General features: G+C 46.3%; 2 protein-coding genes across 2 annotated transcripts; one reads left to right on the top strand and one right to left on the bottom strand.

Moving 5' to 3' along the window:
* Window positions 1-16: 16 nt before the first annotated feature.
* On the bottom strand, window positions 17-23,813 carry LOC308492982 (uncharacterized protein; the record flags this gene model as incomplete). The annotated part of the gene is made up of 8 exons (XM_081038526.1): window positions 17-2,422; window positions 3,110-3,278; window positions 3,954-4,117; window positions 8,947-9,132; window positions 9,915-10,927; window positions 11,011-11,156; window positions 11,249-11,437; window positions 23,750-23,813. The coding sequence occupies 6 exons, from the start codon at window positions 23,811-23,813 to the stop codon at window positions 4,108-4,110; spliced, it is 1,608 nt and encodes a 535-aa protein (XP_080894652.1). The 3' UTR covers window positions 17-2,422; window positions 3,110-3,278; window positions 3,954-4,107.
* Window positions 826-2,570, top strand: CCT8L2 (chaperonin containing TCP1 subunit 8 like 2; the record flags this gene model as incomplete). The annotated part of the gene is made up of 1 exon (XM_081038105.1): window positions 826-2,570. One exon carries the CDS (start codon window positions 826-828, stop codon window positions 2,464-2,466), a length of 1,641 nt encoding a protein of 546 aa, XP_080894231.1. The 3' UTR covers window positions 2,467-2,570.
* Window positions 23,814-24,074: the final 261 nt, after the last annotated feature.

Raw genomic sequence — 24,074 nt, forward strand, 5'->3', positions numbered from 1 at the left:
CACTTTGGTTTCCTACCTTCCTGTCCACTGGAAGGCTGGTCCCACCCGCTCCCGTCTGTTGCTCTTTGTCTGTAGGCCGGCGTGTTTCCCTCCTGTGTCCTGGCCTGCCTTGGCCAGCTCAGTGACATCGCTGTCATCGGCAGGTGTGTCACACCCTGTGCAGGCTCACACACCTGCAACTTGAATGACAAACAGACCAACGGACACTGTGAGGAACCTGATGACCAGCACAAACAGATCAGGAGGCCAGAGAGGCAAAGCTGACAGATGAGAAACGTGGCTGGTATTACACAGCACTGCACAAGGGGGCACAACCACCACAACACCGCTTCCCTCTCATCCAGCAGAAACACAGGAGCCACAGCTCCATCAGGAATTGCAAGTGGGTGGATGTCGTCATCTGATTCACTGTCTTGTCACGGGCTCCAGACTCAGTGAAACTCTGGGACTGGCACGTGGGTGTGTCGTACCTGCTGGAGAACCAGGCCTGGCTTCTGCCCGCCCGCAGGCCCTCCCCAGCTCTAGCCGTCCTTCTGTGACCTCATTCCCTGCTCCTGGTTCCGTGTGCCACTCTGTGACTTCATCAAGATGAGACCTGCTTCAGCTACAAGCTTCCCAGGCCCCGGAGTCGCGTTCCCTCACAGATCAGTTTGGGGAGGGGGGTGGTTTTAGGCCTGAGCTCTCAGCAGGTCACCCCTGCAGCAGGGTCTGGAGCACCTACTTCTCTAGTTGATGGGCTTTTGGCTCCTTTGTCCACTGACCCCCTGAGTAGCCGCTGTTTGGGGAGGTCTGCGCAGCCCGGTGGGCTCCCTCTGTCCCCAGGCCATGGACAGCGGAAGCTCCTCGGCACCGGAGCTGCCCGAGCGCCTGTGGCCCTGCCCGAGGGGTCCCGGAGCGCAAGGACAGCACCTGCTCAGCTGCCTGGCCCCGGCGCACACCCTGGCCAGAGTCATCCGGCCGTGCTACGGCCCCCACGGGCGCCAGAAGCTCCTGGTGACTGCCGGAGGAGACACCGTCCTCACGGGGGACGCCACGGCCATCCTCGGGGCGCTGGAGCTGGAACACCCCGCCGCCCGGCTGCTGCGGGACGCAGCCCTCGGCCAGGCTGAGCACAGCGGCGACGGCACGGCCTTCGTGCTGCTGCTGGCGGAGGCTCTGCTGGCGCAGGCCGAGCGCTTGCTGCTGGCCGGCCTGCCTCGCGCCCAGCTCCGGGAGGCCTACGCCAGGGCGACCGCAGAGACGCTGGCCCTTCTGCCCTCGCTGGCGATCCGGTCCCTGGGGCCTTTGGAAGACCCGTTTTGGGTCCTCTACTCGGTGATGAATACCCACTCTCTGTCCCGGACGGAATACTTAACCACGCTGGTGACCCACGCGTGCGGGGCGGCCCAGGAGCTGGATGGCAGCTTCCACCCGGGGCGCGTGGGGGTGTGCACGCTGCCGGGAGGACAGCTGGAGGACTCGTGCCTGCTCCCGGGACTGGCCGTGGTCGGGAAGCCCTGCGGGCAAGTGACCGCGGTGCCGAGGGGCGCCAGGGTGGCCCTCTTTGCCTGCACCTTTGGTCTTGCCAATCCAAACGCACCTGCCACCGCCCGTCTGTCTCGTCCTGCTGACCTCGCTACGTTTAGGAAAGGAAGCGAGCAATTGATAGACAAGCAAGTCGCCCAGCTGGCCACCGCGGACGTCAACGTGGCGGTGGTGTGGGGCGAAGTGGAGGCGAAGACCCTGGAGCAGGCCGACAAGCACTGCATCATGGTGATTCAGGTCGAGTCCCGGCGGCACTTGGTTTACCTGAGTGAGGTCCTGGGCACACCTTTGATGCCTTACCTGATCCCCCCACTGGAGCCAGGGAGGTGCCAGCGGGTGTACAAGCAGGAGCTGGGAGAAGGTGTGGCTGTGGTATTTGAATGCGAACGTGGAGACACCCCTGCCCTCACGCTGGTCCTTCGGGGGCCCACGACTGAGGGGCTGCGGGGGGCAGAGCAGGCTGCCTATCACGGCATCGACGCCTATTGCCAGTTGTGTCAGGATCCCAGACTGCTCCCGGGAGCTGGGGCCACAGAGATGGCGCTGGCGACAATCCTCTCAGAGAAAGGCACCAGATCGGAAGGGCCTGAGGGCCCCGTCTTCCAGGCATTTGCCCAGGCCCTGCGGTCTCTTCCCGCAACCTTGGCAGACAATGCAGGCCTAACTGTCTCCAACGTGATGGCAGAAATGAATGCTGCTCACCAAGCTGGGGACTTCCTCGCAGGAGTGGGAGACGAAGGGATAATAAATGTGGCACAGGAGGAGGTGTGGGACACCCTAATCACCAAAGCCCAAGGACTCCAAGCGGTGGCTGATGTGACAATCCAGCTCGCCACTGTTGACGAAATCGTAGTGGCCAAGGAAAGTCCCACGCGTCAGCCAGACTTGAATCCTAATCCTACAAAGGAACACCTGTCTCCTCTGGGGAAAAAAATCCTGTAACAATCAAGTAGCAACATCTTCAATAAAATGGGGGTGGCCAAGGAGGGCACAATCACCCAAAATGGGTATTTGCTTTACTTATTCCCTCCATGTTTGGTACCATTAGAATCCATTTCTTTACTTAAAAATAACACAAAAGACCATAAGATAAAGGTTCTTTTCGTTGATTTACTTCCTTTCAGACTCTTGGCTCTTTTCATTTCCTGTTTCTCTCCTTTGGAGTCTATTCCTTTCCTCCAATAAGAGCAGGATTCAATTCTATTAAATATTTTTAAATTGAGTACCTGGGCTTTGTGGATGCAAAAAAAAAAAAAAAAAAAAAAGTGCAGGGATCTCTCCCCAGCTATTTGAGTCTTCCCTGCACGATATTCTAATATGTGTGCATTTCCATCTAGACTTAACTTGAGCAATCTGAGAGCATCAGCTGCGGCTTACAGGAGTGGCCACTCATTCTTGTGATTATTTGGGAAAAGAAAGGAGTATTATTTTAAGGGAAGAAGGAGGAGGAGAAGGAGGAACGGAAGAGGAAGAAAAAGGAGAAGAGGAAGGAGAAGAACTGATGCAAATCAGCTGGCAAGCAGAAATATATTTAAAAAACAAAAAAGCGTCCTTGGCATAGATAACAAAAGATAAGAACACACACCTTAGAAATACACTAAGGCTGTTCTGCAGGGGAGGAGAGGGCAGCGACCAGGGTATCTGGGCGGGGTTACAATCAGGCCTGGATCCGGCCCCGTCTGGCATTAACCGTGAGTTTGAGCAGAGCTTGGAGCAGAGCCTTTTCCACTTCAACCATCCAAGTTACTCTCCCTCTAGAAAAAGAGCAGAACCTAGGGGCAGAATCTAGGCGATGAGAAGCCACAATCTCTTAGAATCATAAAAAAAAAAAAAAAAAAGCTCTAAACATTTGGAGAGAGAACCAGATTCAAGAAACAAAGGTCTCATACTGACATATTAGCTGCAACAAAGAAAACAAATTTGCAAAGAGTCCTGACTAGCTGTTAGTGAACAAATGATGGCACAAGGAAGTGTACAGAACTATACTCTATTACTCATTTAAGATGTATAAAACATTCCTGAAGTGTCTCTCCTTGTTTTATCTTCATCGTTATATTTTAGTGAATATAACTGCCCTTACTCGTAGTTCTGTAGTCTCAGTCTCAAATTCCATAACAGTGATAATGATAGAAATAGTTAACATTTTAAAGCGATTTTTAAAAAATTTATTGGGGTGACAATTGTTAGTGACAATTGTTAGTGAAATTACATAGATTTCAGGTGTACAATTCTGTATTACATCGTCTGTATAAATCCCATTGTGTGCTCACCACCCAGAGTCAGTTCTCCTTCCATCACCATATAATTGATCCCTAAAGCGTTTTATAAGAACTTTATTTAAATTTTATTTAATGATCAAACCTTCACTGAACTCACAATGAATAACGTTTTCACATCCAGGTCATCAGGAATCTTTTTAAACATCTTACCTGTGTATTCTGCCTCCTGCGCCCACTGGTTCCAGAACCCCAGCATTGCAGAGGCCTCCAGGCAGCTGCCTTCCTGGGCTTCCCTCGTGGGAGACACCCAAGCAAGCACTGGATCTGCATTTCCCCTCCAGAAGACACGATCTGCCAGCCAATCTCAACCTTCCCTGTGTGGATTCAAAATATTACATGTTTCACATCTCATTTTTACCTTCATCTTGATCAAAAACCTATTTCAATTGTATTAATGTAATTTGTTTACAAAAGGCATAGCCCATTGCAATATTGTTTCATGTGAAAAATAGTTGCCAAAACTACTTGCAATTTTTTTTTACATTGGATTTTAATTTGAGAAGAATCTACACATATCTTAATTCCTGAAACGAAATGGAAAACATTTTAAAAATGCACACAGATGTGACTGAAATGTAGCCTTTTTTAAATTGAGATATAATTAAAATGACATTGTATTTGTTTTTCGTGTGCAACATAATGATTTGATATATTGTGTATACTGTAAAATGATCACAATAAGTTAACATCCATCACCACACAATAGATTTTTCCTTATGATAATAACTTTTAAAGTCTACGCTCTTAGCAAACTTCAAATATATAATACACTATTGTTAACTATAGTTACCATGCTGTACATTACATCCCCAAGACTTATAACTGAAAGTTTGACCTTTTGACTACTTTCACCAATTCCACCCATTCTCCCTACTCCACCCCCACCCCTGCCTCCACTTCCAGCAACCACTAATCTGTACTCTGTATCTACAAGTTTGTTTTTTCTTTTAGATTTCACATATAATTGGATCATACAGTATTTGTCTTTCTCTGACTTATTTCACTTAGCACACTTAGCATAATGTCTTCTATCCGTTTTTTTGAATCCATGGACACTTAGGTTGTTTCCATGTGTTGCCTATTATAAATAATGCTGCAGTGAACACAGGGGTGCAGATATCTTTTGGAGATAGTGACATAGTTTCTTCAGATAAATACCCAGAAATGGAATTATTGACTCACACGGTACCTCTATTTTTAATTTTTTGAGGAACCTCCATACTGTTTTCCATAACGACTGCACCAATTTATGTTCCCACCAACAGTTCTCGAGGGTTCCCTTTTTCCACATCCTTGCCCACACTTGCTATTTCTTGTCTTTTTTTTTGGTAATAGCCATTCTAAATGGTGTGAGGTGGTATCTTAACGTGGTTTTGATTTTTATTTCCCTAATAGCTAGTGACATTGACATTTCAAAGAAGTGACATTGAGCATCTTCTTTGAAAAAATATCTATTCAGGTCCTCTGCCCATTTTTTAATTAGACTGTTTGGGTTCTTTTGCAATTGAGTTATATGAGCTCTTCGCTGAAATTTAAAGTCTATTCAGATACTTAGCATCACACCACAAAGGTACACTCCATAGAGACTGACGTGCTAAAGCCAGTCAGAAATTTCCTATTTCTGTGCAAATGTTTATTTTGCCCTCTGCTATGACAGGCACTATGCAGTAGACAGTGAGAATATTGTAGAAACATTAATATAATAAATATTTATTAAGAGAAAAAATTCCTACTTGCCTTGTTACATTTTACTTCATTTTCAATTATATTAAAATTCATAAGTATAATTGCTTTTCTCCTCTCTCCCACATTTTATTTTCTGTGTGTTGTTTTTTCCACTGGTTTATTGCAGACCCCTAATCATATATTTCTCACCCATTTCTTTATTTCTTTGCCCATGGTTTCTACTTTACCATCAGTTTCTATGGGTTCTCATTACAGTGAGTAATTAATCTTCATCGCCTTTTATTTTGTCTATGGCTTCTTGACATGTCCGCTCAACCTTATTCTTTTCCATCTTGGATAAGTTTATTGTTCCTGGCAGTTTCAGGAAGATAATTCCCTATTTTCCCCCCAAGATGTGGATTTCCTTAAATTAAATTTCTCTTCTTTCACTTATTTTTCATTCTCTACTGATCTCTTCAGCTTTTTACTTTCACACAGTTTTTCCTTTTATCTACTGAACCCATACATACTCTTATTTTGGACTTAATCAAATAATAGGCTTCTAGAAGTGCTGATAGTTAATTTTTCCTCTCATTCTGCATTAACAGTGGAGAGTTCTCAAAGTAAGTGTAACCATATTTCAAATCCTAGTGGGGTTCAGTGGATTTATTACTGCAATTAGAACATTATTAAGGGCCAAGCCAGTGTTAAGAACTACCCAGGTCCCAGAGTTCAACTTTGTCAACAAACAAGAAATCTCAATCAGGCAAACTTGCCACTTGGAAATATTAGAAATTAGATGGAAGGTTGCTGGGAAAGACGAGGGCCACACGCTTCCATTTGCTACAGCATCTTACAGCATCTGACCCGGGACACATGGTAGCTGATCAGGCTATTGAATGAATGGATGGATGAAAGAATGAATGAATGAAGCCAGTTTGAAACCTCATGGAATGGTGTGGGACTTCCTGCTACACAGGAAACTTCATTAAGCACCTGGCTTTGAAACCCACCACCACGTTCCTTGGAAGGGAACTTGGGCTCCAGCTCTTGGGTCAGCCTGGCCAAAAGCGTCTCAGAGCTGCAGACCTTCCTCCCCACTCGGTGCCCCCACCTCCCCTCCCTAGGGATCAGATCACCCAGCTTCCTCCAACTCCCTCCTCTCCCTTCCCTCATAGATATTTCCTCCTATAAATCTCCCACAGGACAATCCGGTCTTGGTTTCTACTTTGGAGAGGACTTGAACTAACACTGAAGGGGTTAGCCATGAATAAGATGACTCTGAACAGGTGCTCTTCCTCACACTACACTTAGCCTCTCATGGGACTGACTTTCCTCTTTGGAAAAGTCACTCAAGGAAAGATAACTTCAATTTATAACCAACTACCACACCCTCCCTCCCACCCTCTGAGCCACTCCCTACTGCAATCCCTAAAGGTGGGGCCAGGGCCACACCTGAACTGCAGCCTTACACCTTCCCCAGCTCACTAACAAGAGTGCGTACACACACACACACACACACACACACACACACACACTTTGCCCTTTCTCGAGTGTTACTCATTTTAGGAGCCAAGTAAACTTATTCCTTGAATCTATTCTCCCTTTCTCCTCTTAATAAGGCATTATCACTACATTAATAAACAATAAAAATAAATGCCTTGCACAAGAAGGGCATTTTAGTTCCTTTCCCAAACCCTTTGTAGAACCATTACGTCATTTGATCCACATAATAACCATGAGTGTACACAGAACCAGTAGTATCAGCCCCACTTCACAGAGGAAGCAACTGAGACCCAGACTAATCAATCCCTGCAGGTGTCAGTTCCCAAGTTCAATGAAGTCTTGAACCCTTTGACCCTGAGTCCTTTTCCACTTCTAAAATGGTATGATTTCCAACATTTGTCTGAAATCCTAAAGCTAGTGGTTAGTGGTCGTGAGGGCCCAGCGATAGATGGCCTGTGCTGGCGACAGCCTGGCTACCACTTACCAGCTGTCCCTACTTGCCATGCCCTGTGCTGCTTACTTACAGGGACATGGGTAAATACCCACTCAGCATCCACCGCAACCTCCTGTCGAAAAAATTTAGACTTTAGTTCCACACACACTTATCAGGAGCCAACCCCACGCCTGCTCCAAGGACATGTCCAGGCCGGTTTAACCTGATTGACACTCTCCATTCTCCTGGCCACAGTCACTGGCCTGGGCTCCAATGGCCCAACCAGGGTGAGCCTGGAGGCTTCTGGCCTGGAATGCAGGACCAGAGGTGCACTCTCTCCCACTGCACATAAATTAGGAAGCATTAGGAAATACTGCTCCCAGCAGCCTTTCTGTGGCCCCAAGGAGAAGCCATGGGATTCTTGTTTAGGCTGATGGTTGTCAAGATCCCTAAAACTGTGACAGGCAGATAAGGTGATTGAGACCAAGAGAGTTACCAGACTCAGCCAGGTTCACACTGACTGGGGCGGATAGGACTAGATTTCAACTTTCCAGCAACTGACCTGGGCTGTCTTGGCCTCAGCAGGTAGAGAATGCATTCCTGCGCAAAGATTCCTAAAAGATGAGACAGTTCTAGCTGCTGAACAGAGAGCCCCAGGAGAATGTGTAAGGGCGAGGAAGGGGGAACTAAAAGGGGATTCCTTCTGTTCTTTCTGCATCAAGTAGAACGGATGACAGGAGCCCAGCTGGACATGATTGGTGACACTGAACCGGAACTCCTTCCCTTCCCCCACCCTAACCTTCAGAAAGCAACACCCTCTAAGACTGCCCTGGAGGAAGTAGGCACTCCCTGCCAAGTATTCTGCCCACCTGGGGTCAGGGTGCCGGCAAGCCACTGACAACGACTGGAATAGCTGGAAAAGAGGCGGGCAAAAGATGGCCTTGGGACAACAAGCCTTCTTTCCTCACTTTCCTTGTCAAAGAACAGCTGGACACAAAGCACACAAATCAACAAACACTAGTATTTACAAAGAAAATAGCTATTTTCCCAACTCTCTTACTTATAGGTGTGTATATACAATGTTGACAGAATCAGACTTGCAGGACAATTGAATTAGTCCATTTGCTCACAGCTGATGTACCATTCATTGATTCATCAAGGATTTATTGAATACCCACTTTGTGCCCTGGAGATACAGCTCTAGGAGGGGAAAAAGCACAGATAAGGCCCCTGTGTCCCAGGGATCACATGTTAATGGTGGAGAGGAGGTGAAGGGAAATAGATCTCAGCAAATAAACACGAGGATTTCCAACTGTGCTCATGCTCTGAAGGAAACAACAGGATGATATGATAGAAAGTAACTGGTCAGGGAGGAGGGGTTCTCCTTTGGATACAGTGTCAGACGTGCCTCCCTGGGGTGACCTATGAGCTAAGCCATGTGAGAAGTCTGAGGACAAGCTGATCCCTGACAGGTCAGGAAACAACAGCAAATGCAAAAGCCCTGTGAAAACTTTCTTGGTAGAAAGACGGTCAGCGTACCTGGAGTGCAGCGAGCAGAGGCTGGAGGGACCTGAGGGATCAGGGGGGGCCTCGGCGACCGCGGTGGGGGCTCTGTAAGGACCCCGGTGACAGGTGACAGGCGGGGATGCAGCTAGGCCCGCCGTTCTTGCGCACATGTTAAACAGCCATGATGGCGTCCCCCGAGGGACCTCGGCGGAGTCTGTCCTGAGTTAAAGTTTGAGATCTGTCACTTTAATGACCTTGAAAAAGCAACTTGGGTTTCCTCATTTAAACAATCGAGGGTTTTTCTTTTTTTTTTTTTTTTGAAGCCAAAACCCTTGTATGGGGATTAGCTCTGAACCTCAGCCTTATTAATCCATTTATCCGTACAGTCAAAAGCAGCCATTTACCAAACGAGCACAGGTTAAAAAACACCGAAAGCTTAAATCGTTAGAAGAACAATACTACATAAACAATCGACATAAGTCGATTCCCCAGGAAAAGCTGATTGTGTTGCTGGGATAATCAACTTTGTCATTAGCCTCACTCGGTCCTGTAAGAAGTGCATGTGGACCCCAGGTCTGGGTTGACGTGGGGCCTCCGGCTCATTGATCACGTTTACCCCCGCTGTCCCCCCGCTGTCCCCCCGGTTGTGCGGGGAGGCCCGTTCCCCTCGGCTGACGTCAGGGAGGCCGGGAGGGAGGGAAGCGGGCGAGCGGGCGGAGAAAGCGACAGGCGCCACGGACCCTCCACACCGGACGCCGTGGGGACACCCAGGGAAGGCGTTCGCTGCTCTTATTTCAGGGAAGAAAGGAACCTGCAAAGAAGAGGACAGGGGCAGGAAGCGAGCGTGTGGGCAGCACTGGACCCCGAGCCCAAGGCTCAGGAGAAGCCGGGAGCGCGGGCGCAGCCGGCCTGGGGGCTGAGGCCCCTAGAGCGGCGGAAGCAGGGCAGGGAGAGAGACAGAGGACACGGTAAATACTGGGAGTGAAGACGAGGCGACGGACCAGGAAAGGACGAGAGGGGCCGGCGGCCGAAGATGCCCGCAGGACCTGCGCGCGGAGCAGCCAGCTGAGCTCCGCAGCCCAAGAGGGGCCGCGGAGGGGCAGGGCGCTGGGCGCGAGGCCAATGGGGGGGGGGGGAGGCAGGAGGGCGGGGCGGGGCACTGGGCGGAAGGCCAATGGCAGGACGAGCCAGGCGTGGGGCGGGGTGCCGGGCGCGAGGCCAATGGGGGAATGAGGCGGGCGGGGCGCCAGGCGTCTGCCGACCAATGGGAGACTCGGCGCGGGGGCGCAGGGCGGAGGGATGAGGCGGGCGGGGCGCCAGGCGTCCGCAGACCAATGGGAGAGTCGGCGCGGGGGTAAGGGGGCAGGAGGCGAGAGAACCAATGGGAGGCCGAGCCGGGGGCGGAGCCGAACGCCAGGCATCGAGAGTGCCAATGAGAGGCCGAGCCCGGGAGACCCGGCGGCCATGGGGCCGCGCGTCCAGAGAGGGACCCGGAAGGCGGTGGGGGTGGGGAGCCGGGCTGACGACCTGTCAAACCCACTTTGGGACGAACTAGGTCACGCGGCGCCCCGAAGCGGAACGCCCCCGCTCCCCGAGGCCCGGCGAGTGGCCCGCGGGCCCGGCCGGGCCGCTTCCTCTTCCTGCCGGCGGTGGGGGCGGGGCGGGGCGCGGGGCTGGGACACCTGCCTCCCGGCCTCCGGGCCTCCCGGCCTCCCGGCCTCCGGGCCTCCGGGCCTCCCGGCCTCCGGGCCTCCCGGCCTCCGGGCCTCCCGGCCTCCGGGCCTCCCGGCCTCGGGCCCCGCCGCCGGCCCCGCGGGCGCCGCTCCCAGGTGCGCGGCCGCACGGCGCCTCTGACGGCCGGGCCACGCGGCTCCGCAGCTGCGAAAGTCTGTCCCGCGCTGCCCTTCGCTGTGAGGACGCCCCCAGCCACGGCCGTGCCCACGTCACTCGTCCGGGAGGGTCCGCGGAGCTGTCCCGGGCCCGCGTGGGCGGAAGCCGCCGAGCGGCCGGCGCACTACTTGGCGCGGAAGGAGGCGCGGAGGGATCCGTGCGGCCGCGGCGTGGCGGCCCCGGCGGAGGGTCCCGGCGCCCAGTCACCTGTGTCCACGCGGGGCGGGGCCCACGGCTCTGACGGGCTCTGGGGGCGGGGCCGGCGCTTTGCGTGTCGGGGTCCCGCACGCGTGGGGGCCGCCGCTGTCCCGGGGCCGAGCCCGGTCCCTGCGTGGGCTCGGGCACGGCGTCCTCTGCGCGCGCGCGCGGGCGGGGTGCGAGGCGGGCTCCAGCCGCGGGCTCGCGTGTCCCGCTCCCGCCGCACGGCCGGCTCCTCCCTACGGACGCGCCGCGGAGCCGCTCCCGGGGCCGCCACTCGCGCGTGGGCGCACGGCCTCCCCGAGGCTGCGCTGCTCGTCACGGCCCCGCCGGGCAGTGAACGGGATCTTCTGCCTAGTTTTACGCTCGTCCTCGGCCGTTGGGGTCCTGGCCGTTTCCCCCGAACGAGCAGCTCTTCTCCTAAACGGCGCAAAATCTAAGGGTAAAGGGAGAGTAGAGGGCTGCAATTCTAACGCTAAAGCCACGTCTCTGACACAGTCATTCTTTGAAGTTTCTTTGCAATAGGACACTGCAATGGAACAAATGAGCATTTCGTTTTCATTCACATAGCATTTCTTTGAACATTTCTTGAATATAGGCAGGCGCTGTGCTCGTTTTTATTACTTTACTAAATGCGTATTCATCACTAAAAGAATTTTACTTCGTTTTGAAATCCAGCCTTTAAATGGCGTTTTAGCGACGATATTGGGAAGAAAGCAATACACTATGTCATCTATGTACAGAATGTGTAGATGAGATAATTTTTTGTGAGAAATTTATGAGAAATATGGTCATCAAGAAAAAACTGCATAGTAAAAAATTAAAATGTCCTTTACATTCGACATACATGCGCTCACTCATTAATTAGCAGTAGCATTACAGTACTCGGACTACCACACTGTGTTTCCCCAAAAATAAGACAGGGCCTTATAGTAATTTTTGCTCCAAAACACACACTAGGGCTTATGTTCAGGGCACGTCATCCTGAAAAATCACGTTAGGGCTTATTTTCCAGTTAGGTCTTATTTTTGCGGAAACACGGTACTTGCTACACAGTAATATAGTGCTATCAATAAAAGGTTGGAGTAGACATCCAACCTTTTCTATAAAGATTAAAATCGAACAAAACACACCTGAAACTAATAAAAAAAAAAAAAGAAAGAAAAGGAAGAAAGAAATTGAACAAAACAAAGACCTTTATAAGTTTTATGAGAGCCAATTCCTTATTGCCAGTTAATTTTCCAAAGGGAGGACATAATTGTCCTGTTTTGACCAATTGGCAACCCAACAGTGTTAGAAGCTCTTAGCCCGGATTTGGGATATTAAAAAAGTAATGTCTTTCTTATTCCAAAGGTTTTGTTATCAATTCCAAATGAAAGATTTTTTGTTGTTGTTGTTTTTGTCACCCTTTTAATGTTAATACTAAGAAACCACAAATGTTTTTCTTCAACAAATAAATCACAAGATTGTCAACATGAGAATGAATTATATAGCCTTTACAAAATTTGCATGCCAGAATTTACCCACTAGATATATTCCATTAATAAGTAAATCTGGAGATTTTAAAATTTAAACAAAATTCAATATTAAAACAATCAGTTTACTACTTTGAGATATATTTTCACTCCTTTAACAAACGGTAGAAAATAGCATTTCTTAAAGTTAGGGTTTTGATATGTCACATCCTTTTTTAACTTGTAATTTCATAAGCTAACTCCTTCCATTTCCCTCCTCAAATATAAAAATTAGACACATTCTGCCTTAATTATTTCTTCTGTTGTATCCCGCTAGCAAATCTAGGATAAATTTGGGAAACTAATTACCTTTATAAATGAGTTACTGTTTTGCCTAAACACTTCATGTGTAATTCCCTCCTGTAAGGAAGAGTTTTATAATTCCCTACCAAAATGTCTTGGCATAGTTTCATTTCTCAATTGGTAGTGTACTTCCTGGACTAGAAGGAAAGAGCAGGCAAGGGAGGAGGGTGGGTGGCTTTATCCCAGGGTAAAGTCATCCTCATGGCAGCTCAGCCTGGGCCCTGTGACTAGAAATTCAACTTGGACCAAAAGGGGTAAAAGATTCTGTGAATGGGAAATAAATATGCGTTGAGTTAGAGGTGGCAAACCAGTGGTTCACAGATGTATTTTGTTTGCCTCTCACAATGTTTGGAAATTTTTAAACTAGTTTCTGAGATTTAAAAAATGGGAGACTTCAGGGAAGAAAACAGAACTGCTTCTGTTGAAACTTAGAGAGCTATGGCTGCTGTCTTGCCTGGTTACATGCTGCTATAGCCGACTAGCTGCTGCCCCCTTTAGTTAGGGTGTACACTCTTTACATCGGAGTCAATGCAATCATTTCTCTCAGCCACCTGGCCACGGGATGATCCTGTTTGGAATACCCGCTCTAGGTTATATAAAATTGTGCAAGACTTCATCACAGAGAGAAGTTAGACTTTGGAAGGAGAGATGATCTTGGGTTTTTGTTCTAAATAAATATGATGAGCTCAGACATGGAAAGTTATTGGAATGACATGTGGTAACAACATGTATCCATTATGTCTTTTATCAGTACCCTGGCACAAGAAAAGGTCAGGTTGTATCAAAGTGAAAATTTGAATATAAAATGGAAATAATGGTTTTTTGTGCTACATTTTCCACTTAGAAAGTCATTGCCTTGATTCACATGAATATCACTGGAAGTCTGGAATAATAGAACCTAGGAATAGTAGCAACTGTGAAAGACTGTGCAAGAAGAGGGATTCCCCAAAGGGCTACAATAACAATAGTGATGATGATGATGGTGATATCTTGACATTATTGAGCAATAACTATGTGCTAGACATTGTTCTAAGTGCTTTATTTGAACTATGTCACATTATTATATTTCAGTTTCATGTTAGTTACCTCATCTTCCTTTTCTTCCTTTTCTTGTAGCTATCTTGATTCGTCTAAAACCCAGGCATGAGGTCAGGGCTATAATTTGCTGTGCCTTTGCATGACACTAAGCTTTGTCATTATTGGTCCTACAAGTGCCCAGATGTTCTTTATTTCCTGCCCTCCCCTGACTATATCCCAAGCTTGTCCTCTCTTGGGCCTCTTGCTGTCATGGTCTGTGTGTCTTTTCCTGTTGGCATTACACTTCTCACCTCAGCGAGACATATTCCCTTTCTAGGGTGGTGAAGAGAAAGAATCAGCCAAGACTGAGGCAACAAATGTAGTAGGAAAAAAAAAAGATGAAAGAGAGAAATAAGATAGCACTAAAGGACAGATAAATGAAGAGAGACACAGAAACAGTCACCAGCCACCCTTTCCTCCCCGGTCAACGTCATCATCAAAATCAACAACAAAAGCCTGAGAACAGCAGTACACTAGAAAAGTTCCCAAGTTTGTATCCAGCTGGATTATGTGATTGTTGCAAGTGTGAAGGAATGCTGCAATTTTGCAACAGTATACTCAGGTAGAGTCCAGATACATTTTAAATAAATGTATTTTGTATACTTTTATTTAATACTGAGACAAGGTTTACTTTAAACTAGGAAAGTCTAAATGTGTACTTTCATATAATAGAATGTTTACAAGTTTTAATAAGATGGCCCAATACCATATTAGATAAAGAAAAAGCAAAAAATAAATATAAAAGCATATTGAGGAGTTAAAATATTGTTTCAGATTTCTAATTGATGAAAGTGTTATAAAAACATATTATTTAAAAGGCTAGGAGAAAATACAGCAAAATAGTAGTGATCCTGGATTTCCAAAATTTTCCTAGTGATCATAAAGTATTTATATAGTCAAAAGAAGATAAAATGAGATCCAGGGGAAGGAAGGACTGAAAATCAAGCTGAGAAGGTATTTATTATCAGTTCCACCAAAAAAACTAACAGCTACAGATGTTACCATCGACAGATTTCAGAAATGTTTTCCAACAATCTCCCGGGGACTGCGCAAGAGAGGACAGATGGCTGAGCAGAACTTACTCCTGGTGCTGAAAAGTAACTCTCGGTACATGTCATACTGCTGCCCCGTCTGTGAGATCAGCTTTGAGCAGAGAAGGATGGCATATGCGTATACCATCTTCCCCACTGCACCTCTTATCGGTCACCCACTTCCATTGAATGAGGATACATAGAGCACCTAAGGAGTTATAATACTGTGCTGTGGCTGTAGTAACAAACTACCACAGACAGGGCAGTGTAAACAACAGAAATTTATTTTCTCACAATTCTGGGGCCAGAACTCTGCGGTCAAGGTGTCTGTTGGGTATGTTTCTTCGAAAGTCTTTCTCCTTGACTCGTGGATGGCTGCCTTCTTGCTGTGTCCTCACCTGGTCTTTCCTTGGTGTGTCTGGGTCCTAATCTCTCTATAAGGACGCCAGTCTTATTGGAATAGGACCCACCTATATGACCTCATTTTAACCTAATTCCTATTTAAAGACTCTACCTCAAAATACAGTCACATTCTGAAGTACTGGAGGTTAGGACTTCAACATGAATATTGGGGTGACACAATGTAGCCCGTAACAGAAGGTGAGGGGCTGGTTGGAGAAGTTGACTCTTCGAGTGTGGCAATATTTATTAAGATTATCTTTGAATCAGAAAAATGGATATTAGCTTACTGGGCTACCAGTAAGGGAAATGGTGTGACAAGAACAGTGAACAGTTTTCAAGAGGAAAGAAGGAGAGGTTTGGTTAGAGTAGAACTACTAAAATTGTAGTTAGCTATATTTTTAGAAACTTCTGGCCAGTTTTCTCTATTTAAATTTACAGGATTGAATAAAACCATTTCCTTTTCCTCCCCCCTTTCTTCTACCTCCTCCCGCCTCTGGTTCAAGCCGTTGTTTCTCAGTCTAGTTGTGTAGGACACAGCTCTCTGGCCCATACTGGTGTTATGAGCCTTGCGCCCCCGCCCAGGCAGTCAGTTGCCAGCTCATGGCAGCTCTTACCAGCTGCTGGCCACTCACGCTGGCCACTGGCTGCTCATCGCAGCACACAGCAGCCCACTGCAGCTCAAACCTCCAGCTGCTCACGGCAGCCCAACTCTTTGGTTGTTCATAATCTTAGCTGTCGAGGGCGCAGCTCACTGGCCCATGTAGGAATCGAACTGGTGACCTCGGCATTAGGAGCACAGCGCTCCAACTACCTGAGCCGCTGGGCCAGCCCAACAAAACCATTTCAAGGCCTACCTCTAGATAGGTCTTTCCAACAGGATCATGAAAACTTAGCTAACTGATTATTAGAACTGAAAAAGGTAAGAAAATAGCCGATCTGTTAAATATCCTATATGAGCTTCTTACTACTTTCTTTTATTTAAGGCACGTATATAAATGGCATCATGCTTACCTGGGAGCTCCACTAAAAAGTACACTGATACCACCAGCCAACAACTGCTTTTAAAGAACTAATGTCTATATGTCTGAATGCAAATAAACACTACACATCCTCAGATTTTTCTTGCATTAACTCTATTAAAACATGACGTAGAGTCTCAGGAAGGTAAAATTGAAAAAATTAGGACAAATACAGCAAAAACAAATAACCACAAGAAAACAAATTCCAACCTGCCTTGGCTTTTTCTGCAATAAGAGAATTTTGAATTTCAGCCAAAGAATTCTCCAGTTCATTTTGGAGTAGGCTCCAGTCCCTTTTGGAAAAGGTGAGGGTATGTATAATAAATAAATAATATCACCATATTTTACCTCAGTAGGGAAAAAAAACCTTGCATGTGCAAGCACCAATCTCTTCCTTGTTTCAATATTAAATTGCTTAGTTGGACCAAAACAAACTTAAAAAAACACTGCGTGGCATCTATATCAGTATAAACTCAAAGGAAATCAATCAATCAGCAAAAGCTAAAGGACACTGACTTGCTCTTCTACTGGATTCTTTCTATGTAGGCTTCATGGGAATTACTCTATTTGGGGAAAGCCCTGCGGCACAGAAAGCTCACAGGAGACTGGCCTGAATTAGGTCCCACACCTGGACACAGGGCCTTTGGGAGGTAACTAAGGTTAAACGAGGTCACAGGGTGGACCCAGAGCCAGTAGGATTAGTGTCCTTACAAGAAGAGACACCAGAGAGCTCACTTTGTCCCCACCATGTGAGGCTTCAGCAAGAAGGCACACTTCTGAAAGCCAGGAAGTGAGCTGTCACCTGAAACCAATCAGCTGGCACCTTGATCTCCGACTTCCCAGACTCCACACCCGTGAGAAAGTAAATGAATGCTGTTGAAGGCTCCCAGTCTGCGGTCTGCGATATGGCAGCCCAAGCTGACTGCCACGAGTGGCCTGTCCAAACACCTGGCTGTCTTCTTTTCATCCTCTAGGCCTTCACCTGGATGACCTCTTCATTACCTTCTTTTCTGAAGAAATTACATCCAATCCACCCTGGCTAAAATAAGTCCCCGTCTTCTTCTGTCAGAGGACCTTTTCAAATGCATCCATCTCAGTCCGTATTCATTCTGTTTATTCATTTAGGGTTGATTTTCACTCGCACTAGGAAGACATCGGATTCGTGGCCCTCTGCCATATCCCTACCGCAGTGGCCCTCTGCCATATCCCTACCGCAGAGCAGGAGGTGGGCACAGCACACGGCAAGCAATGCGGGGAAGTGGGCCTAACTGAGGACTTTTTTAGTTTTCTAGTCATAAGGAAGGAAGGGGATCTATTAAGTGGGGAAAACAGCAAGTATTTCTAATGTACGTTAGGAAGTTATCCTATTGATTCAGTAAATCGAGGCCATCTTGAATTTGTTCTCTATTTCATTCAAAACAGGCTCAGACTGGATACAAAAGGGTGCAATGTTTGGGGAAAGACAACCCAGGATAGAGACGAAAGTGGTCCAGGTTGGGAAATTAATTATGTAAGTGTATAATTCACTGCTTTCTACTTTCCTAACATACTAGTAAAAATCCTCAAATGAGAAAGTAAGTAGTAGATTAAGGGAGGGAGGAAGGAAAGAAGAATGGGAGGAAGGAAGGAAGAAAAGAAGGAAGGAGAGAGGGAAGAAAGGGACCCTCTTTGACCCCTGCTATTCACCTCTGGGTAATTATTTCCATTTCAGAATATGGAACAAGTAATGGCAGATCTTTCCATTTTTCCCATAAAACTAGAAATCCAGACTGTGTGATACTTCGAGATTGTGTTTTCAAAATACTGTGATGTTTGATATAGTCCATGGAGGCTTTGCAACTCTGACTTAAACCAACAATTTAATACTGGGAGTGTAGCTAGAAGTAAATATTCATCCTTGTTTGTCGTGGTGGCAGAAATGACATACAACATTATCTCATCTATAAACTGACAAATGCAATCCACAAAAACAAAGAGGCTCACTTCAGGATTTCATAAAATCATTCATTTTTTAAGAGACGGGCCTACCTTCTCACTTTATAGAAGCAAAAACTGATGTCCAGAAAAGTTAAGTGAGTTATACAACTTTAAAAAGAAGAAACTAAACAAACACTTTGTGGAAAAGGCAGTGCAGTATGGGCAGTGCAGTGTGCAGAGTAAGGATTTGGAAAAGAGGGACAAGGCTTTCTCCCTTTTAGGCTGTGTGACCGTGAGGAGATTGCTTTAACTTACTTAAATTTACTCTGATAATCTGTAAAATAGAATAAATATATCTATGAATTGCTATGGACTGAATGTTTGTGCCCCTCCCCCACCACATTCATATGTTGAAGTCCTAACCTCTAATATGATGGAATAGTAACGCCTTTGGGAGTTAATTAGGTCGTGAAGGTGGAGCCCTCATGAGTGGGATTCGTGCCCCTAAACGGGACCGAGAGCTCCCTTGCTCTTTCCACCAGGTGAGGATACAACCAGAAGACCGCCACCTACAATCCGGGAGAGGGCACCCTCACCTTGGACCTCCAGCTTCCAGAACCGTCAAAGCCACCCAGTGTGTGGTACTTTGTTATAACAGCCCAAACTGACGAAGACCTACCTATACGAATTAGGTTCTTGTCTAAACGGAATCATATGCTGTGTGTAAGATTACTGGCACCACTATTAGCTATTATTGCTGAGCTCAAAATTAACCTCATAAAACTCTCTCACTTAGGATTTTCCCCTTTGGCTCTGTCTACCTCAGCCCTTATGCAATGAAATGATTTTCATGAAGCCAACCGTTTTTAAATAAGTTGAGTTTCAACTAATTTGTAGATTAAATTGGTCACATATTTGAACCTTGGTGAGGTGATTTCCTTATCCGCTAAAGAAGTCACCCTGTTTGAACTTGACAGTCCTGTTTAGTCCTGAAATTTTATTACTTTTATGACTCAATTCATGTATTTTAAAAATGTTTAAAATGTGAATGACACTTTTTGTGTGTCTGAATGTCTTACCTACCAATTCACTGATTGAAAATATATTTATTCATATTTTTAATATTAAGAGGCGATTAGTTTCTCCATTAAATATCACCAACTGTATTTTAAATGATAAATTGAGCCCCTTCATTTTATTATTCAAGATGTTTAAGTTACACTTTTCTGCTGTGCAGGAAATGGGGAAGAACTGGCTAGTACAGAATTTTCCGACTTCTAATTGTAGTATCATGAAAATGACTGCATTCTGAGTAGTTATTTCATATGAACACAAAGTTCTCAGTAAATCTTTTCATTCCCCACCATGGTCCCGTCTTTACTAAGAGTTTCCTGCTTAGCACAGAGGTTCCCGGTGAGTGGTCAGAGGACCCCTGGGATCCTGGAGACCTCTGTCCAATTATGTATCTGTGTGAGGCCATGTTTTCTCCTATAATTCAACCCAAAACATCATACTGCACTAAATTGAATGCAGATATGAGAATCCAGCTGTCTTCTATTAAGTCATATAGTAAAGAGATTTATAAAACCAAAGAACAACGCCCCTCTTCTCAATGTTTTTTGTTTTGTTTTGGAAAATATTACTTTTCATACAAATGTGTTATTTAAATTAACATACAATGGGGCTTATTATTGTTCTTTTAAAATGAATTGATAAAGAAATGTTTCAAAATTTTCTCAATTTTAATTTCTAATATGGTAAATATTGACAAACACAACCTACATTGATAAATCTCTTAGGGGGCTCTTAGTAATTTTTAAGAGTGTAAAAGTGTCCGGAAGCAAACAGAAAAACAACTGTGTTGAGACCTTTCTGCTCCAGTAGAAACATGCAGCACAACACAAATACTTGCGGCTGGATGGAAAGAAGTTAGAATTGGAAAACAGAGGGCTCTGTGGCCTTTAGCACCATCCTGCTGTGTGTGCAACACAGCTGACGCAGGCCAGGGGCTCGCAAACTGGAGTATACATTAGTGTCACCCAGCGGGCTTGTTCCAAGAGGTTTGGGTGGCTCTGAGAATTTGCATCTGCAACAAGTTCCCAGGTAGGACCGATGCTTCTGTTCAGAGCCCATACTTTGAGAACCATTGGTCCAGGTGACTGCTTCTAGGATTTTTTTTCCCAACTCCTTTGCTAGCTGCGTGAAGTAAACTAATTTTTGTCTGAAATGTTAGTCAGAAATAAAAATTTGGTGGATATTTTAGGAGGAAACTAAATCCTTCATAGACCCTTGACAATGGGGGTCCTAAATGGAAAGGTAAGAGAAGGGGAGGATTTCCGTCCTGTTAAAAGGGGGGAAATTGGACCCAGAGATGTGCGTAGAGGGCAGATGATCTGCAGAGTGGAGAAGACGGCCGTCTACAGGCCCAGTACAGGGGCCTGGAACAGGTTCCCTCTCACAGCCCTCAGAAGGAACCAGCCCTGTCAACATCTTGGTTTCAGACGCCTAGTCCCCAGAACTATAGGACTATAAGTTTCTGTGGTTTAAGCCGCCCAGGTTGTCACTGACGGCAGCCCGTGGAAACTAATACAGTTATTATCTCTCATGGCCTGTGGGTGGACTGGGCTCAGCTGGGCGGTTTTGCTCAGTGGCGCTCACACAGTTGTAGTCAGAGAGCAGCATGGGCCACCGTCATCTGAAGACCTGACCGGCTTGGTCTAAGAGGGCACTGTCACATGGCTGGGGGCTGTCAGTGGGGGTCCTTACACATGCCTCTCCATGGGACTTGGGCACTAACAGTATGGCAGCTGGGTTCCAAGAGCAAGTATTCCAAAAGGCAGGAAGTGGAAGTTGCCAGGCGAGTTAAAGTTTTTGCCCATAACTGACACAATGTCCCTTCCACCACACCGTATGAGTCAAAGCAATCCCACTGCCCATCCAGGTTCAAGGGGGCAGAGAATGAACCACACAAGTGAACAGTGCAGAAGACCATGTGGGACAGGAGCTACTACTGAGCCCATCTTTGAAGACTATCATCTGCCACCCTCCCAAGCCCCAACTACTTACTGTCCCTTTCTTTGACTACTTTGAGGTTCCCCCATTCTTCCATTTCTTCTCTGCACTGCAGTCAGAACGATCTCTTCAACATGCAAATGTCATCATTTCCCCGCTACTTTAAATAGTTCCATGGCTCCCCATTGTGTTAGGATAAAAATGAAAATTTTAACACAGTCTGTGTGATGATTGGATTCCTGGTGTGGAAAACACGGTGCAATCAAAGTGAGCAATTTAAGGCAAGTTTAAGAAATGTACTATTTAGAAAGGTGTTGGCAAGAGTTAGTGATACTCCCCTTTGATTGTGTGGCATTTTATACACTGTATTACAAACATTTTTGTATTCAAACATTATCTCTTTCGAGTCTCATGACAACTAGGCGATCTAGTCAGGAATTCTTAACTCAGTTTTAAAGTTGAAGAAAACAAGGCTCAGAGAGCTTACTGTTTGACTTGTCCAAAATCAGCTGGTTAGTGAATAAGTGAGTCTGGAATGAAAACTAATCCTGTGGATTGTCCACCGCAGTTTGGAAGCCCTTTAAACACAGTCCTGTCTTTCTGGCTTTCTTTCCAAGTATATTTCTACCCCTTTTTGAACATGACAAGAAGGGAACTAGATAGTGGAGAACAATGGCAGAATATAGCATGTGTGCTAACCCTTTTGCCTTGTCCCTGCTTAAAGTTGCTATCATTTCATCATTAATTAAAGGCTATGGAGCAAAGGACCATGGCTGTCACCTGTGCTGCTACTTATAAGAACACTTATTAGATTGCTTATAATAGAGCTAATACTGTTCAGAACACTCCCTCACAAACCTTCACTTCTATCTTACTGCCGTGTTTATGGCTGCGTTGGTAAACCCAAAGAGACAGCTAATCCTAAATTATTTATCACTGACTTATAAATTATTCTGTGTAATGACATAAGAATTTAGGTCTGTCTAAAATTTAGGGACATCATACCTCTTCAGATGAAATACTGAGCTCGTACTTGTCAAGGGCTCATACAACAGGACTTCGGGTACTGTTGAATTCCCCCAAATTTACTCCTGCTCAGCAACTCCCACTGCTCTATCCATCACTTCTCATAACAATGCCAGGCACCACTCTTTTTCTCCCACAAAAATTACTTCCTTTCAGGTGTCCCTGGGGCTGAAATAGGTATTTAAGACTTTTTTAAAGAGGAGGAAATCTCAAACTTCTCTCCTAGCTGCCCCGGTGCTACCAATTGTTGAATTCAACAGAGATGATAGTACCTGAAAAAAATGTTTAAAGGAATTCCATATGGAGCTTTTCTTACTTCAAATACAGGTTCTTAGCTATAATATCTATTTGGTTTTCAGAAAATTGACAGGTAATATTGTCACACTGGGATAGTCAAAAAGATTTTCCCAAGCTCTATGTTATATAAGCCCCCCCTCCATAACAGGAATGGGGAAGAAAGGAGATTTGAGACTTTCCATTTTTACTTTGTACCTTAATTTTTGAAAATTGCCGTAATTTTTAAGCAATAGGTGATTCTTGCTTTTGTAATTAAGACTTTCTAATTCAAAAAAATTTCCCCTTTGCCGAATATTTGAAAAAAATAATCTTAAGTGTTAGCTATTATACTATATTGTTATAGTAGTGACTGTTTTGAAATAAAAACTATTCCCAGCTGATATTTTACACTCAAGAATCAGATCTTAAAGCAAGTGCAGATCTTAAATAAAGCAGAACCTCTTTCTTCTTGGAATAGGTTAACACTTTCTAGACTCTACCGTGATGAGTTACAGGACAATGGTTTAAAATACTAAGTGGAGTCTCCTTCACAGCTTACTGTACTCCTGGCCTGTCCCTCAGTGAGGGGATACCTGTCAATACATGCACAGTAGTCTAAAGGAGAAAAACCTGTGATCTCAAAAGCTTTAGGAAAAGCATGTGAAAGAATTAAATCCATTCATGACGAAAAAAATTAGACAATTACTTAAATGCTTTGAGTTGGTACCAAGAACCTATAACTGACATCATAGGTGGTAGAGAAATGTCAGATGCAGTCTTTTCAGAAAGGGGCATGACAAGGATCCGGGCGGTCCGCCATCCCCTACAGCGGGCTTAACATTGCAGGGTGGCCAACACAACAAGACAGGAGCCAGCGACTCCTGTCAGAAAAGGGCTGTCAGAAAAGGGAGAAGAAGACCAACACTGTCCCTGTGGGAGACGACAGAATCATCTCGACCGACGTCGACAAAATCAACAAGCGATTGGAACTAACGCGAGATGCAGCATTGAGGTCAGGTTCAAGACAGACGGACATAATTAGTGTCTGTGTCAATCCAGGTCCAACCAGGAGACAAGCCACAGCGCAAGCGAAGCGGGGCAAGCGGAATGGAAAGGATTGTTAAGCAATGACAGGGAACCGTAAAGATGGAAAGAGAGCCGTAAGGGGTACCCCACAGGACCAACTTGGAAGGGGGCTTCCGACGCTGCTGAAGGTGTGGTGTAGCCCGCGGCATGGCGGGGAGTTGCTGGGCGCCCGGGCCAGAGCTGGCCAGTGCGCAGACAAGCAGAAAAAACGGTGGGTGAGTGCCCAGGTGGGCCCAGAGGGGTGGGCACACATGGGGAGTCAGGGTGCTGCTGCAAGCACGAAGCCTGAGGTGCCTGCTGTAGCGTCAGGAGGGCTGTGGGAAGCGATTCCGGGTGCAGGCAGGCTGGGGGGGCAGCTGTCCAGAGAGCTGGCTATGAGCACCGCTGGAACCTGGAGCTGGAGACTTCGG

This window comes from Rhinolophus hipposideros (genome assembly GCF_964194185.1).
Source record: "Rhinolophus hipposideros genome assembly, chromosome: 25".
NCBI classification, from domain to species: domain Eukaryota; kingdom Metazoa; phylum Chordata; class Mammalia; order Chiroptera; family Rhinolophidae; genus Rhinolophus; species Rhinolophus hipposideros.